An 18252-nucleotide genomic window follows, 5' to 3' on the forward strand; every position below is an offset into this window, starting at 1 on the left:
GAACCAAAGAAGCGAAAGGTAGAAAAGTGAGTGCAGAAATTTTCAGACACGGTGAGAGAGTGAATATTTCTTTAAAGAATTCAAGGGGACGTGTGTCTGTTTGATCTGCACTGAAACTGTGGCAGTTATGAAAGAGTATAATGTACGACGTCATTATGAAACCAAACATCAGGCCTATGCATCCGACACTGGTGCTGAGCGAGAGCAGAAATTAAAGCAAAGGGTAGCTCTCTTGCAGGGTCAGCAGCAGTATTTTTTTCGTGCTCAAATTGTCCAGGAAAAGGCTCCAATAGCCAGCTATGAGGTCGCCCAACTCATGGCAAGACATGGCAAGCCTTTTTCAGATGGAGACCTCATAAAACACGGCCTCGTTAAAGTCACCGAAATAATGTGATTATTTGCTCAGATTTGCTCCTTGATCAAGTGACATTTGTCTGGATCTTTGGCACGAGTGGTGATCAGCACCGCAGCTGGATGGCCCGATTTACGTACCCAGCGCAGCTGATACTCACCAGAATAATTTACTAAAATTATATGCACTCCCGTTATTAAGTCCAGTTCAGTCTGTTAATGTTGACAACCGTTTCAAACGAACGTTAATAGTGTTGCTAAGCCTAATAACTTAAATAACAAGCTTGAAATGTACCCGTCCCATTTTCCCCTTTATTGTTTTTTCTCTGTGCTGTAAATCTTCTGTCTAAGAAGAAATCTGAGGCTGCTGTTCTGAGAATGAGCTACCAAAGCTTTTTATGAATAAATCAATAAAGATCCATTTATGGAAAGCTGTGATGAAGGCAGTTTTGTCTTTAATTATATTCACCAATATAACATATTTGACCACTTTTAAGTGATTTTCTAACTTTTTTCTAACTTTCTAACACTAAAGTTAAGGTTATATACCTAATTTCTATTAAGTGGCCCAACTCCTCCTATATTTTTATGTATGTGGCCCTCAGTGAAAAAAGTTTGGACACCCCTGGTCTAGACTTTTACACCGCTTTTTTGGTTGTGACCTTATTTAATTCCTTAACGCCATACAGGGTTTTTTTTTTTTTTTTTTGCCAGTTTTGGGGATTTCAACATCATTGTGAATTTTTCAACAGTGTGAATTTTTTTCCCTGTAAAACCTAAATAAATTGCAAAATATATTTTTAAGCAATTAAAAAAACATAAGACAATATGATAGAAATTAAATGTCATATATGGAAATGTGATTTTTTAATTAAAAAAATTAAACCAAAGAAGGTTAAATAAAAACTATTTTTAAAAAAGTACAATTTTCTGACAATTATTTCATGATTCAGGCTTAATTCAGGGTTAATGTAAGTTATCTAAGATAACATCATTTCTTTCCTTTGTAATAAAAACACGTGTTGTGCTTGTAACTCAAATAAAGCCATTCTTCATGTCATTATGTGTGACTCCAAGATTCCTCACAGTGTTACTGGAGGACAAGGTAATGCCATCCAGAGTAAGAATCTGGTTAGATACCATATTTCTAAGATTTTCAGGGTCGAGTAAAATAACCTCCGTTTTATCTGAATTAAGAAGCAGAAAGTTAGCGGCCATCCAGGTCTTTATGTCTTTAAGACATTCCTGCAGTTTAACTAATTGGTGTGTGTTATCTGGCTTCATGGACAGATAGAGCTGGGTGTCATCTGCATAGCAGCGAAAATGTATGCTATGTCTTCTAATGATACTGCCTAAGGGAAGCATGTATAATGTAAACAGAATTGGTCCTAGCACTAAACCCTGTGGAACATCATAATTGATCTTAGTGTGTGAAGAGGACTCTCCATTTACTTGCACAAATTGGAGTCTATTAGATAGATATGATACAAACCACTGCAGCACAGTACCTGTAATACCTACATAAGGTCTAGCAGGACAAGCACAGAGATGAGTCCACTGTCAGAGGCCATAAGAAGATCATTTGTAACTAAAGCTGTTTCTGTGCTGTGATGAGCTCTGAAACCTGACTGAAACTCTTCAAATAAGCCATTCCTCTGCAGATGATCTGTTAGCTGTTTGACAACTACTCTTTCAAGGATTTTTGATATGAAAGGAAGGTTGGAGATTGGCCTATAATTAGCTAAGACAGTTGGGTCTAGAGATGGCTTTTTAAGTAAAGGTTTAACTACAGCCAGCTTGAAGGCCTGTGGTACATAGCCGATTATTAGAGATAGGTTAATCATATTTAAGATTGAAGCATTAATTAATGGCAGGACTTCTTTGAGCAGTTTTGTAGGAATGGGGTCTAAAAGACATGTTGATGGTTTGGAGGAAGTAATTATTGAAGTTAACTCAGAAAGATCAATTAGAGAAAAAGAGTCTAACTTAACATCAATGGTACTAAAAGTAACTGTAGATAATATTACATCTGTGGGATGATTATTGGTAATTTTTTCTCTAATGATAAAATTTTTATTTGTGAAGAAGTTCATGAAGTCATTACTAGTTAACGTTAAAGGGGTGGTTGGCTCAATAGAGCTCTGACTTTTTGTCAGCCTGGCTACAGTGCTGAAGAGAAACCTAGGGTTGTTCTTATTTTCTTCAATCAGTGATGAATAATAAGACGTTCTGGCTTTGCAGAGGGCTTTCTTATAAAGCAGCAAACTATTTCTCCAGGCTAAATGATGATCCTCTAAATTTGTGACACGCCATTTCCTCTCCAGCTTACGAGTCATCTGCTTTAGGCTACGTGTTTGAGAATTACACCACGGAGTCAGGTACTTCTGATTTGAGAACTTAGTTTTCACTTGAGCTACAGTATCCAGAGTCGTATGTAGTGAGGAGGTAAAATTATTAACAAGATAATCGACCTCTGTTGGAGTAGCGTTCAGATAGCTGCTCTGCTCTATGTTGGTACAGGGCGATGATAACAGTGGGTGGATTATATTCTTAAACTTAGTTACAGCGCTTTCAGAAAGACATCTACTGTGATAAAGTCTACTCTCCACTGCTGTGTGTAATCAAATATTGTAAATGTAAATGTTATCAAGAAATGATCAGGCAGGAAAGGGTTTTCAGGAAACACTGTTAAATGTTCAGTTTCTATGCCATATGTTAAAACAAGATCTAGAGTGTGATTAAAGTAGTGGGTGGGTTCTTGACACATATGGCAGTGTTAGACCAATGAGAATAAGCTAATAATAATGGATTGGATTTATATAGCGCTTTTCAAGGCACCCAAAGCACTTTACAATGCCACTATTCATTCACTCTCGCATTCACACACTGATGGAGGCAAGCTACGGTTGTAGCCACAGCTGCCCTGGGGTAGACTGACAGAAGCGAGGCTGCCATATCATGCCTGAAGTGTAGCATTAATAAATAGTTAATTTACAGTTGCATTAGAAGTGTGAAGGTCACTCAGTTCTTGCATACAGATCTATATGTTTCTCTTCCCCTCCAGATTCTTTATTGGAAACACTTTTAAGTTTGGATAGACACAGACAACCCCCCCCCAAACAAACAAGCAAACAAACAAACACACACACATTTGTTACCAACTGTAATCAGTACAAATACACCAAAATAGGAAGCAGTGTGTTCCCACACTAACTTCCTATTCATATACGTACCCAGGTGTCATCTACATATCTGTACCAGGGAGAGTACCTAGCCACTGGTGCAGATATGTAGATGACACCTGGGTCAAAATCAAAACACAAGAAGTGGAGTCCTTCACTGCGCACATTAAAGTTGTGGATAAAACCATCAAGTTCATCAGGGAAGACACAAAGGACAACTGTTTGCCTTTCCTGGACTGGAAGGCGGAAGCCCACATACACGAACCAGTACCTCCTCTTTGACTTCCACCACCATCTGGAACACAAACTTTGAGTAATCAGCGGTTACTGATTAAAACGTGGCTATCATAATTGGGCTTTCATCAAGTCAGCAAAGATGCACAGAAAAGAACATCAGACACCAGCTAGGGAGGATAAGAAAGACAACAACATTGTCATTCCTGGTGTATCAGAAAAAAACTCAGGAGAGTCTTCTCCAAACACGACAGTTTACTCCAGACCTCTACATTGGAGAGACCAAACAGCCACTTCATAAACGCATGGCACAACATAGAAGACTCAGCGGTCCTTGGCTCACGTGATTAGGTAGAGGATCATTAGGGGGGGATACCCCCACAGGGTTTAAATCTGGGACATTTGACCCTAGAACTGAAGAAGCTTCTCGGATGTGGGGTGAAACGTCTTTAGGCAACTTAAAAAAGTCCAGACGCTTTTCTTTCCAAGCTCCTTAGACTATATATTTCTTGCTTGCTTGAAAAGGATTTAGGAAAGTACATTTGTGAACCATGATGTCACAGTGTTCATTCCTACCATTGCAGCTGCAGCCTCCTCTTCATGTAGAGCTGCATTTCTCTATTCTCTTCTCTCTAAAGCTCTCCTCTTCCTGGATCTGAAGCCTCCTGCTTTGGGCTCTCTGGAGCTGCTGTCCATCCTCTCATATTGATATGAATATAAAAGAGAACATGAATGAGAGTTCATGTTCTGCTTCTTGCATGTGTGTTTTTTCTCATTCACTCATTCACTTGAAATTCCTATCAACTCACAACTGACACAATTGACACACAATAAACAGAAAACTCAAACTCTCTGACAACAACAGGAAGTTGACACATGTGGAGTGATCCTGCGCATCAAGAGAGATTTCATTGGCATCAGCTGCTGTATAGAGATGGTCTGGCCATTGTTACTGGAAGGTCGCTTGGGAAGGAGATGTTAATATCTCAGTGAGTTACAGGGGAATCAAAAGGAAAGGACACAGCAATGTCTGTCTGTTTGGAAGGAATGATGAGTCCTGGAGTCTCAGCTGCTTTGCTGGTAGTCCTCATTCTGTCTGGCACAATAACAGACAAATGTGCATCTCGTCGCCCTCCTCCTCTGTCTCTAAGAGAGTAGAAGGCTCAAATTCAGATTCAAGGTCAGCTTCAAGGAATAGTCATGACATGGTAGATTTGTCAAGCGTGGCAGGAGGTGGGACAATAATCAGGGCAGTAGACTCGGTGCTATCCTGGGCCCTGTCAAAGAAATAAATGTTGTTAATGCATTCCTGATCCTTAAGTAAAAGACAGTCACACTCATACTCTATACGTATTGAGTCAACAAACTTTAGAAATCCACCTCATCCAGCATTTCAGTAAACGTGTTTGTTTTTTTGTTTTTCAAAAAAAGTATTCATATTATAATTCAAACAATTACAAAGGTATCAGATTAAACCCCGGCGAGGTAACAAACACATATATCATTATTGTATTTTGTGAATGTCACAAGTTTCAGTGAGTAATGTAGAGACAGAGTCTGACTAAAGGGACATTACAGTGAGACTCTCCCGTTTGATCAGCAGAGACAGTCTCTCTCTACTGCGAGTATATTTCACTTTAACTGTCACACAAAATGATTCAGCGTCTGTAAACCCTCCAACAAACATTTATATGCTTAAAAACATTAATACTCCTAAACACAGAAATTGATCATAAACTAATCCGTTACTTATGTTCCCGAGCCCCAGCGTTCCCACAAACCCCTCCTGCCCTTGCTGTTTCTCTTTTTTCTTTTCTTTTCTTTTTTAACTTTCTTTTCCTTTTCCTGAACTTGGCGTCGCAGATGATCGTCTCGGTATGAATGGAAGGTAAGTGAAACTGCATACTTCACGGTAACGGACTCACAGCTGGACCAACAAGGTGTGTCACAAATTATTTTCTGCTAGTGTGTGAGATCAGAGTCCGGGAATGAGAGCAGCAGCAAAGTTAAGGCCCTTTCACACTGGACGCGGCATGCGCGTCAAACTTCGCTGTTTTTTTTTTCTTTGCGGCCGCTCTGCGTGTACCAGATGCGCCTGCTCCTTGTCATTTCGAGACTTTCACCTCACTGACTTTGTATCCTCTACGAGAATTTGTGTTTTATGTATTATGTTCAAGTGTTTAATAAGAAAAATATATCGCTCATTCATGAAGAAGAAAGCTTTGTAACTATCCCGACCAGTGAAGAGTGTGTCGTTTCCACAACACGGGTTTCCCCGCCGAGGTCCGCAGAGCCATCGAAAAAGTTCTGGAGGTCCGTTGAACCTGTGACAAAAGGTTCACCGGACTCGGACAGAATGTTTTCCTTCATCGTGAGGTTCAACTTAGCGCAGCAGTTTTTACTGGTCGCGTAAAGGTACGTCCGCGCAGCGGGAAACCGTTATTGCGTGGCGCAAAGAATAGACATGAATGAGTGCCGCGTCCTATGTGAAATGTCTTTTAGTTGATGGTCAGCAACTGAACTCAGAATCATTGTTACTGTGGATCCACTTACTGATGACTGAAGGCAACTTTTTCTGCCTCCACTAGTCTATGGAGGAAGCGGAGAGGAGCCGCTGCTCTCCCGTTCACTGACACGCTAAATCCGGCCTGAGCTGCACCGGAAAGCCGCTGGAGAAACTCAGAGCTCCGGGTCTTTATAATCACGCAGACTGTTGGGAGGAAAGCGTAAAGCGAGGGTCAGAGTGGACGGTGTGATTTTTATTATTAAATATAGATAAGGCATAAATTCAAAACAGAATAAAAAATGACTAAAAATACTGCGTCACAAACTTTTGGCTCTCTTCCAACAGAAAGCGGACTATTGTTCATTGTTTACACCCACAGGAGTAGTGTTACTCATTCACTAACTGGATTAAACACATCACGCTTTAAAACTTTATTATTAAACTTTATTAAATTTAAACATAATAATTTAAAGCTCATTACATATCAGTCAGAATTGTTATTGACTGTCCCGCTGAGCCTGAAACAGCTGTCTGTGACTCATTTCCTTAATCTGCAAGATTGTGTTTAAAGAAATTGAGTTCCAGTTAGACACAGTTTATACCACACAGACTGTCTTCAACATGAGTGCTGATATCATCAGTCTGTCATCAATCCAGATAGCGAACATTCATTGAAATAATGTTAAATCAATATCAGGCAATTCCCTTGAATCAACACTGAAATCTGACATTGATTTTACATCTTTTTTTTAGCCTTGGTTAATACTGATGATTGAAAATCAACAGGACTTCAACCAATACTAAACCATTGCAAATTACCATCAATACTTAAACGTGAAAATGTGAAAAATGTGAAAAAGACAACTGTGTATTATCTGAAAAAGATAACCATCATCTGTTAAGTTACAATTTAAGATGTCAAAAATCAACATCAATTCAATGTCTTCTTGCGATCTGGGGAGTCTGTGGACATCAGGGCAGCGCTTTCCCTATATGACTGATTCTAAACATCACTGAATATATTTTTGAGGAGTTGCTGAGCCTCTACAGAGAGTCTAGATGTGCTCTAACAGCATTTTACACTAAAGTATTCAAAACTCTTAAATACAGATAAAATGTTGCTGAACCATTAAATTAAAATAAGTTCTTTCAATGTCAACACAAACTATATCTATAGGCAAACAGAACAAAAGATCACATGAAGAATGTTTATTAATCAGTGAATAATTATTGGCTAGAAATGAAAATGATAAATCAGAGTCAATTTCATGGATCTTTCTCAGAAATTTACTAAAACAAAGTGTGTTTATAAAAATGATGTTAGACTTCTCTGTGGTAACAACGGTTGAATGCTCTAATTCTGAAGCTGTGAGCTGAAATATTGTGTGTTAAATAATCAGATGTAATTTGTTTGTTCCATTGATTGATTTTCTGACGGCACACTGCAGACTGGGAAGCACCAGTCCTTCATAGTCCTTCTCCTTACAACATATAAGAGTCCAACTGGACCACATCCACGTACTGAAGCTTGTTCTATGACACAGGATTTGATCTTATCCATATAATCACAGGGTTAGGGTTAACCCTGGGTTTTCACTTCATACAGGGGTATATTCCCAATTGTAACTCATCAACTAATCAATCCTGAAACTTATGGAGACAAAACATTACTGGATGGAAGATGCTTCTTATTAACTGTAAACCAATATGTGTGTGTACACTTCTCTGCGTAAGAATAATTATTGCGAACCTTTCATGGATGCGCTGAAATATTTGAAAATGTTGTTCAGACGTGTTGAACTGACTGAATATTAATGGGCTTAAGCAGGGCCGGCTATACGCTGGGGTAAGAGGGGTCAATGCCCCCTTATACAAACGTCCTGCCCCCTTAAGTCAAAATGTAGAAGTTGAGAAAGAAAATAATAGATTACCCACAAACTGAATATGGGCAAGATTTACTGCAGTAGCTTAATAATCCGCTGGAAAAGGCACAAATGAGATGATAGGTAACCCCAACCTCTGTTTGGCCCTGTTTGGTCTATTCATTGTAGAGGTCTGGGCATTCCTCACTACACTGTACAGCATACACTACATTGTTAAGTTTGTGTTTAGGAGTTTTGTTTTTTGGATGAACCAGTTTTTGTCTGAGTGTGTTGCTTGGTCTTATTTAATTTTGCACATTTATTTGAATTAGGCCATCCAATTAAGTTTGATTTTATGTTGTTGATTGTAAAGATCTGGATGGATATTTTATTTTATTCTCTATTTGTATTTTTCAGTGTTATTTTCCAAGACTTTGCAAATTCTCCTTTCCTCCTTTTCTTTTTATAACTGGGCCTACCATTTTTAGTTTTGTTCATATTGGCAATAGTGAGAAGTTTTATTGTTGGTATGAATATATTTGATATAGGCTATCCAATTAAGGTAAATGCCATGTTTTTAGTTGTTAGAATCTGATGAAGAATATTTTATTTGATTTTTTTGGTGTTTTTGCTTTTCTGTTTTCCCCCTGAGGGATTCCTATCTTAACGTGGTCAGGGGGTTTGCGTGCCTTAGTGACCATAAAAGCTAGACCTGCAGAAGCTTAGCCTTCAGGTGGGACACCCAAGTTGGTCAGGTCTTAGGGTAGAGGCCTGACAAATTGCAATCCCATTACATGACAGAAACAGTTATCCTGAGTAGGGCTGCCACGATTAGTCTACTAGTCACAATTACGTCGACGACTAATTTGAGTTTGGTGCGTCGTTTGAAGCTAAGATCCTGAAAGACGCAGGAATAGGAAGTAGGATTTAAGAGTGTGAAACAGAAGATGTCAGCAATGCATGTACAAGGATGCCAGCTGCTGTTAAATGCCAAAGAAGAAGAAGAAGAAGAAGCAGCCTCCAGTATCATAGCTGTGTCCAAATTTAGCCACATCCTTCGGAGGCTGCATTTGAAGGTCAATTACATTACAGTGATGTGACGAAGGCTGGCCAAATTCAAAGACTCCAACAAATGCATCCTCCTTTTCCTCAGATTTGAAGGTGGGTCTGGTGTATCCTTCGTGGCCCAACCTATCCCAGAATTCACAGTGCGGCTCAGCCAATTCCAGTTTCCTGCAATGGCGGCAGCTACTTAGTTTTAATATTACTCTTATTACTCTTTCTGGGTCTTTCTTGAACTTTTTAACTATATATATATATATATATGTATATATATATATATATATATATATATATATATATATATATATAACCTGGAAGTCCCGAGGTCAAAATGGGAAATGCCCCCAAGGGTGGTGGAGAATGACCGAGCTAAGATCCTGTGGGACTTCCAGATACAGACGGACAAAATGGTGGTGGCTAACCAACCGGACATAGTGGTGGTAGACAAACAGAAGAAGACGGCCGTAGTGATCGATGTAGCGGTTCCGAATGACAGCAATATCAGGAAGAAGGAACACGAGAAGCTGGAGAAATACCAAGGGCTCAGAGAAGAGCTCGAGAGGATGTGGAGGGTGAAGGTATCGGTGGTCCCCGTGGTAATCGGAGCACTAGGTGACTCCCAAGCTAGGCGAGTGGCTCCAGCAGATCCCGGGAATAACATCGGAGATCTCTGTCCAGAAGAGCGCAGTCCTGGGAACAGCTAAGATATTGCGCAGGACCCTCAAGCTCCCAGGCCTCTGGTAGAGGACCCGAGCTTGAAGGATAAACCGTCCGCAGGGGCGTGCTGGGTGGGTTTTTTTATATATATATAAAGCTCTGACTTGTATTATGAGTATGAGTATGTGGTCTGGTAGCTGCAAAGTTTGTTGCAGCTATTTTTTTTTTAAATGCAGCCAATGCGCTTTTAAACAAACATTTCAAACTATTTACAGAACAATCAGCTGTTCTGCATTAAATTTGATGCCACACAAATTATTTGTGCCACTCCAAAAAATTATTTCTGTCCACTATGAGATAAAGGAGAACACCAGCCTGATACCTGCAGGCCTGACAACAGGAGATGTATCACTCCTGTAAAACTCTGTAAAACCTCATTGTTCTGACACACACAACAAAACTATTGACTACACTACACACGAACTACACAAGATTTGCGCTAAACGTCTCAAATCTCTCACATCTCATAACACCGCCGTCACTTCTAAAACTTCCCCCCGTGGCATCTTAACAACTAGATGCCACGTTGCCACATCATTTTTTGATTGGTCGACATGGTACATTTTCCGACCAATAGGAAAGGGTGGGGGGTTTTGGTTTTGTCTTTGCTCACAGGTGGAGAGCGCTTTCAAGCGTTTTCCTTATGAAACGCCGTTTTTACCGTTTCTTCCCGCAGTAAATATAAACAACAATAGTATTCAGGAAGAAAACCAAACACTGCAAATATTTTTATCATAACTCTGGTTTTACGTGGCCTATCAACACAAAATCAAAACTGGTATAAAGTCCACACTTTTTCCGTCAATTGTTCCGTCTGTCTTGCTCACATCTCCAATGGTTGTACACGTTGTCATTAACGTGGCTTCACTCCACATCAGCCGCTTTGCTCACTAAAACACCGGTGTCGGCACATAAGGACGCTGTCATAGCCTGTCAACGTTGCTTAGCTGCGTATATACGAATGTGAATCGCATTATTGGCTGGACCATGGGATAAGGTGGCATCGTTCTAATCCCATACGGGAGCAGCCAGTCACTTACTGACTAACACTGTATTAAGTATTAATTTTAATTTCAATTCAGGTGAGTTTTTTTTTTGTGCGCAACGCATATTTTCTGTGCGCAGAGACCGTGCCAGCAGTGCGCAATTGCACACGTGCGCAACTTAGAGGGAACATTGTTCAGAATATTTGTTGAGATAAATGGATTACATGGCAGTCTTTTCCTGTTTTATATGTTAGGCTATGCCCTCTCAATTTTTGTTAATTTCACACCTGTGGAAAACCCTAAGAAAACACGCAATAAGAGGCTCTAATGCCTGTGTCTCAGTCTTGCGGCCCATGTCACCTCTGCTTGTATAAATGACGTGAAGAAATTTTTTTTCAAAATTATTATTCAAAAAATTATTTAATATAAAGGCAATAGGCAGAGTGTTACAGGCATAGCCATAAAGAATGTAGACTCATGAGCAGTGTAGTCTGTGCTGCAGGGAGAATGGACTCCCATACCATTATGTGTCTGTGAGCGCGAGGGAGGGACACAAAGGAGAGTCAAAAGTATGAGTTGTCACAGACCAGAAACGGGACATGGAAGCATGTAATATAAGAAATATATATAATAATATATATAGTAAATATAATAATAACCACTGCAGCCAAAAAGAGTGCCTGACGAGCCCAGTTGTAAAGAAGTTATTAAGACTCGACTTTACACTGTGTTCGTGTTTTCCTCTGAAACAATCTCTCTGTCTCTCGCTAGCAAAGTTGACCCAGACAACAAAGTAAAGCTAGTTTTTGGCTACGAGCCCAACACGGAACCGACATATTAGCCAGAGGTCCCTTTACTACAGTTCAGAGCTGCGGACCTGTTTGATATATGCGCAGAATAGTTTTCTATATGAGATCGCTGCAAAAAGTGCAGCCTTACCTAATGTCCACCCTACTGTTACTCATTTTATATTAAGATTTAAAAATCTAGTTGCTATTGGTATCTCGAGTAACATTCAGTAATAGTAATAAATCACAGCAATAGTACATTCATGCAGTTGTAAAAAGCATGACAATATATTAAGTAATCTAAAGCATTCAGAATACGTTACTCTCATTGAGTAATGTAATGGAATACGTTAAAAAATACAGGTTGGGGTATGTATTCTGTAATCTGTAGTGGAATACATTTTAAAAGTTACCTTTCCAACCGTGATCATGTGTGCTTCATGGCTCTATCTATTGAACTGATAGGAGACGTAGAGCAGCTGATGGCAGCTTCCTCTGCTTCACACTGCTGTCTGACTGCATTCAACTGACACTGAGATGAAACAGAAAAGAAGCAGCTGGTATTTGGACACACATGATGGAAAGGAGGATTTCAGTTGATGTGCACATGAATGATTTGTGTTTCCTCTGTAGGTGAAGGTAGAATGTGTGTGTAAGCTGATGTGGATGTGAATTTAGCAGCATGGATCAGTGTGAGGACAGAGAGGAGGGAGTCCCTCCCTCTAAAACAACTCTGTGTGGGGAACATGAGAGCCAGACCACAGCTCAGAGGTGAGATGACCATCTCCAACTGTCCATGACTCTTCTCCATGTCACAGCTCAGCACTCACATCACTGCTCCATCATTATTCATTATTCACACTCATGTATGTTGTTTTAAAGCCCAGAGGTGCACGGTGTACCAGGGTCTGCTGGACCTAAGCCTAAAACTAATCCAGAACCTGGACCTGAACCCAGCTGTGTTTCCTTAAAGAGTGACCTGTCAAAGGATATTGGTGCTGACTTTAAAAAAGAACTTTTATGTGACAAAGAGTAAGTAGTTTACTTTTTTTCTGGTTGTTTATGTTTTGGGGGATTAAGTATTCTCATTTTAATTTTTTTTGTTTTACATAATTTTTTTCTGATTTGAGTAATTTTGTTCATCATGTAAGTAATTTAATATTTCCAGTTTTTCCATCTGTCTCATGAAACTGTTACATTTATTGTTTTACTTCTAGGATCAGTAAGAAGCCAGAATCTCCTGGACCTGAACCCAGCTGTGCGTCTTTAAAGAGCCATCTGTCAAAGGATATTGGTGAAAAATTTAAAGGATGTTCTTCTGCTGCCAAGAGGTAATGTGTATCTAAATGTCGTTGTGAATAAATGTGAATAAATCCTCCATCGTGTTTAATATCAGTCCATCTCTTTTTCACACACATTTCTATGTTCATGTGTGAAGTGGTGTGTGTTAGAATGTTTCCACAAACACAGCAGTCGGAGTGTAAAGAATGGATGTTGTAGAAGGGGTTTCTGTAGTGAAGAGGCTGAGTGTGTGTAGGACTCCAGCTGCTCCAGCATGTGTCTCCTTTGTGCTTTGCATCAAACACAGCGTAGGTGGATCTTCCACTCAGGTGTTTCAGGTATTGCCGGATGGACGAGGACAAATAGTTTTTTCTCCTCTTCAATTATACTTCAGCAGTGCTCAATGTTCTGGGGAGATGTTTGTCTTATGAAGGTTTATGGATAATAATTCTATCTTACTTTGGTGAAACTAAGCAATAAACTTTCCACCTAACATTTCAAATAAATTTCCAGCTGGCAGAGAAAAAAAAGATATGCAGCTACAGTGATGTTTAACAGCCTGAGAGATAGTAAAAATTTAAACATAGGCTTAATCTCCATACGTATTTGATATAGTGCCAACAAATACAAATAGGTGTTCTTACATGTCTTAATCATAGAGCTCTGATAGTGATAAGCTATCACAGCATCATTACAGCCACTTTGCACCAGGAAGTAACTACATGAGGAAATTGTATTACAAAGAAGACAGCAAGGGAAAACTCATGGCAGCCTCGTGCTATTGCAATGTAACTAAGGGAAGATTCAGGGTCACCTGATCCAGCCCTAACTATGTGCTTTGTCAAAAAGGAAAGTTTTAAGCCTAATCTTAAAAGGAAGAGAGAATGTCTATCTCACAAATCATAGCTGGGAACTGGTTCACAGAAGAGCAGCCTAAAAGCTGAAGGCTCTGCCTCCCATTCTACTTTGAAATACTCTAGGAACAACAAGTAAGCCAACAGTCAGAGAGTGATATGGTACTACAAGGTCATTAAGATAAGATGGGGCCTGATTATTTAAGACCTTGTATGTGAGGAGCAGGATTTTAAATTTGATTATTTCTTTAACAAGGAGCCAATGAAAGGAAGGCAATAGAGAGGAAATATGCTGTCTTTCTAATCAATACTCTTGCTGCAGCATTTTGGATCAACCAAAGGCTTTTCAGGGAGTTTTTAGGATATCCTGATGATAATTACAGAAGTCCAGCCCAGAAGCAATAAATGCATCAACTAGTTTTTCAGGAAGAGACACTGGACCATGTGTATAGTAACATCAAGCAGGCTTACAAAGTGACACCCCTCCCCCACCTAGGACCATCTGATCACCTCTATCTGCTCCTCATCCCTGCTTACACCCTCCGCAGGAAACAAACTCCTTCAAGCATCTGGGTCATTAAAACATGGCCAGATGATGCTCTCCACCATCTACAGGACTGTTTAATCTCACAGACTGGTCAGTATATACGGGCCAGTATTGCTGATACCGATACGGATACTTTTCAGTAAATAAGGTGGATGCGTCATTGAATGGCTAAATCTCAATAAATTTTCACGACCTTAAGTGTTTTTTGTGATGTTTCCTTTTTTTTATTATTAAATAAAAACACAGGACATAATTAGGACAAAGTTTATAATTAAATAGAAAATGCTTTATTATTATTATTATTTTTTAGAAAAATCTTAATTTAAAAAGTGCATGCAAACCAGAAAACAAATTAAAACAAACAAGTACTGTTGAGAAAGTATAATACAAAAATTACAATTAAAATTCTCAGCAACAACAACAACAACTGGTGAAAATATAAATAATATGTAAACAACTTAACAACCCCCAAAGCCTTTAGTTAGTCTGTGCAAAACAAAGGTATTGGTTACAGGTTTTTGTTCAAGAACAGTATCATATTAACATTCTTTGCTTTTAATGCACTTCATCTGTTATTTGCTAACTGCCCTACTTTTGAAAAGATCCTCTCAGCTGGCACTGATGTTGCAACCACTGCCAGGTATTTTTTGGCAAGTTTGCTCAGAGATGGGAATGTTTGTTCATTGTTTTTCCACCAAAGTAGTGGATCCTATACCCAAAGAACTGGCCTTTCCTCAGAGTACCTGCACATCTCAATTAGGGCATCAGTACCAGTTGTCCGATGCTGCTGAGATGCTAGGACTTTAGGGTGAAATTCTTCCCATATCCCACCTTTTGCTGCAGGTGGGGATGAAGCAGCCCCTCCAGACGAGCTTGAGGTAGTTTCAGGAGTTGGGGCAGAGCAGATGGGACAGATGGTTTTTTATATATGTTTATATAAAATGGTAGTGTTTCCACTATACCTGGCAAGCTTTTTACAAATCCCACATTTTGCTGTTGTCTCATTTTTGACTTGAAAATGCAGGCACATTGCGCTCCTCTTCCTCTCTGCCGTTCTTCTGTTGTATTTTCTCTGTGCGTGACGTGTGCTGATGAACCTGAGCTGGCAGCTTGCTTGTTTGTTTGCTTTGTGCATTTAAGTCACGTCACGTAATGGCGCAAAATCTAAGCACAAGAGGGGGGAGGGGGAGCAAAGTGTGCCTGCTCTGCGCTGACACAGGAGCGGCTAATCCGGTGACCTAGCTGTTTCATCTTTGCTGAAACCACAGCACTGCAAACAAGAGCGGAACTTAAAGTAAATAATCGATCTCACCAGGCTAGTCTCGATCCGATACCGATTTACTATCGATACAATTGATATTTTGATCAGTCCGCCCACCACTAACAAACACTTCTCGTCAGAACGTTAGCTAGCCCTTGTTAGTGAAAGCCACAGTTAAGTAGTTCTCCTCATAGCAGTTTTTGGAACGAATCTTGTCTTTCTACTCGCCGCAGTCTCACGGATGTCTGGATCACGCCGTCATTTTTCCTTCCCTTCACACAGCCACTGGCCTGCGTGCTGTTTTCGGGGTTTACTAACCTGCCTACCTCCCTGCCCTCGTTTTCCAGTGAGTGAATCTGGACTGGTTTAGCCTTGCCTGGATTTTACTACCCCTGAGCCTCACCTCTGCCTGCAAAAGTACGATAATTGCAAATTGCCCTGTCTCCCTGGACTGTTGCTTGGGGCTCACTTTAACTTTGCTCTCCCTTATTACAGTGACTCTGTGAGCATAACTCCATATTCCTCCTTCTGCTCCGCAGCTCACAGTGCCAGTTCTAGAAAATACCCGATGTCGGGTTCCCTAGCTGCTTCCCCAGCCTGCTAAAGAGACCTTTTCCTTTTGGACTCTGCTAAAGCACTCGTTTCATCCTTTCATGTTTTATGACAGTTGCTCTAGTATAGTTTAATGCTTTGTAGTTCTGCTTTTGTTCATAGTCTCCCATAGTAATATTCTGGTTTTGTATTTATTCAATTCAATTCAATTCTATTTATATAGCGCCAAATCACAACAAAAGTTGCCTCAAGGTGCTTTATATTGTACAGTATACCCTATAATAATAGATACAGTGAAAAACCCAACAATCATATGACCCCCTATGAGCAAGCACTTTGGCGACAGTGGGAAGGAAAAACTCCCTTTTACCCAGGAAGAAACCTCCGGCAGAACCAGGCTCAGGGAGGGGCGGCCATCTGCTGCGACTAGTTGGGGTGAGAGAAGGAAAACAGGATAAAGACATGCTGTGGAAGAGAGACAGAGATTAATAATCTATTAACACATACTGAGTGAGAAAGGTGACTGGAAAGGAAAAACTCAATGCATCATGGGAATCCCCCGGCAGCCTACACCTATTGCAGCATAACTAAGGGAGGATTCAGGGTCACCTGGTCCAGTCCTAACTATATGCTTTAGCAAAAAGGAAAGTTTTAAGCCTAATCTTGAAAGTAGAGATAGTGTCTGTCTCCCGAATCCAAACTGGAAGCTGGTTCCACAGAAGAGGGGCCTGAAAACTGAAGGCTCTCCCTCCCATTCTACTTTTAAATACTCTAGGAACAACAAGTAAGCCTACAGTGCGAGAGTGAAGTGTTCTAATAGGGTGATATGGTACTACAAGTTCATTAAGATAAGATGGGGCCTGATTATTTAAGACCTTGCATGTGAGGAGCAGGATTTTGAATTCAATTCTGGATTTAACAGGAAGCCAATGAAAGGAAGCCAAAACAGGAGAAATATGCTCTCTCTTTCTTGTCCCTGTCAGTACTCTTGCTGCAGCATTTTGGATTAGCTGAAGGCTTTTCAGTGAGTTTTTAGTAACATCCTGATAATAATGAATTACAGTTGTCCAGCCTGGAAGTAATAAATGCATGACCTAGTTTTTCAGCATCACTCTGAGACAGGATATTTCTAATTTTAGAGATGTTGCGCAAATTGAAGAAAGCAGTCTTTCATATTTGTTTAATATGTGCGTTGAAGGACATGTCCTGGTCAAAAATGACTCAAAGGTTCCTCACAGCATTACTGGAGGCCAAGGTAATGCCATCCAGAGTAAGAATCTGGTTAGATACCATATTTCTAAGATTTTCAGGGCCGAGTACAATAACTTCAGTTTTATCTGAATGAAGAAGCAGAAAGTTAGCGGCCATCCAGGTCTTTATGTCTTTAAGACATTCCTGCAGTTTAACTAAATGGTGTGTGTTATCTGGCTTCATAGATAGATAGAGCTGGGTGTCATCTGCATAGCAGTGAAAATGTATACTATGTCTTCTAATGATACTGCCTAGGGGAAGCATGTGGAACACCATAATTAATTGACCTTGGTGTGTGAAGAGGACTCTCCATTTACTTGCACAAATTGGAGTCTATTAGATAGATATGATACAAACCACTGCAGCACAGTACCTGTAATACCTACAGCATGTTCTAGTCGCTCTAATAGGATATTATGGTCAACAGTATCGAATGCTGCACTAAGGTCTAGCAGGACAAGCACAGAGATGAGTCCACTGTCAGAGGCCATAAGAAGATCATTTGTAACCTTCACTAAAGCTTTTTCTGTGCTGTGATGAGCTCTGAAACCTGACTGAAACTCTTCAAAAAAGCCATTCCTCTGCAGATGATCTGTTAGCTGTTTGACAACTACTCTTTCAAGAATGTTTGATATGAAAGGAAGGTTGGAGATTGGCCTATAATTAGCTAAGACAGTTGGGTCTAGGGATGGCTTTTTAAGTAAAGGTTTAACTACAGTCAGCTTGAAGGCCTGTGGTACATAGCCGATTATTAGAGATGAGTTGATCATATTTAAGATCGAAGAATTAATTAATGGCGGGACTTCTTTGAGCAGTTT

General features: G+C 40.0%; 1 protein-coding gene across 12 annotated transcripts in view; it reads left to right on the forward strand.

Annotated features, from left to right (window-relative positions):
* Positions 1-5541: 5541 nt before the first annotated feature.
* Positions 5542-18252, forward strand: part of LOC146491448 (protein NLRC3-like) — an 83246-nt gene continuing 70535 nt past the window's right edge. For 8 of the 12 annotated variants that reach the window (XM_085152773.1, XM_085152776.1, XM_085152777.1 and 5 more), the window contains exons 1-3: positions 9517-12459; positions 12571-12720; positions 12906-13019. In XM_085152773.1, coding sequence (XP_085008899.1) covers positions 12371-12459; positions 12571-12720; positions 12906-13019 — 353 coding nt within the window. In that variant the 5' untranslated portion in view covers positions 9517-12370. The other 4 variants (XM_085152771.1, XM_085152775.1, XM_085152772.1 and 1 more) reach the window with 4 other exon arrangements.

Source organism: Neolamprologus multifasciatus, chromosome 23 (assembly GCF_963576455.1).
Source record: "Neolamprologus multifasciatus chromosome 23, fNeoMul1.2, whole genome shotgun sequence".
In the NCBI taxonomy this organism is placed as follows: domain Eukaryota; kingdom Metazoa; phylum Chordata; class Actinopteri; order Cichliformes; family Cichlidae; genus Neolamprologus; species Neolamprologus multifasciatus.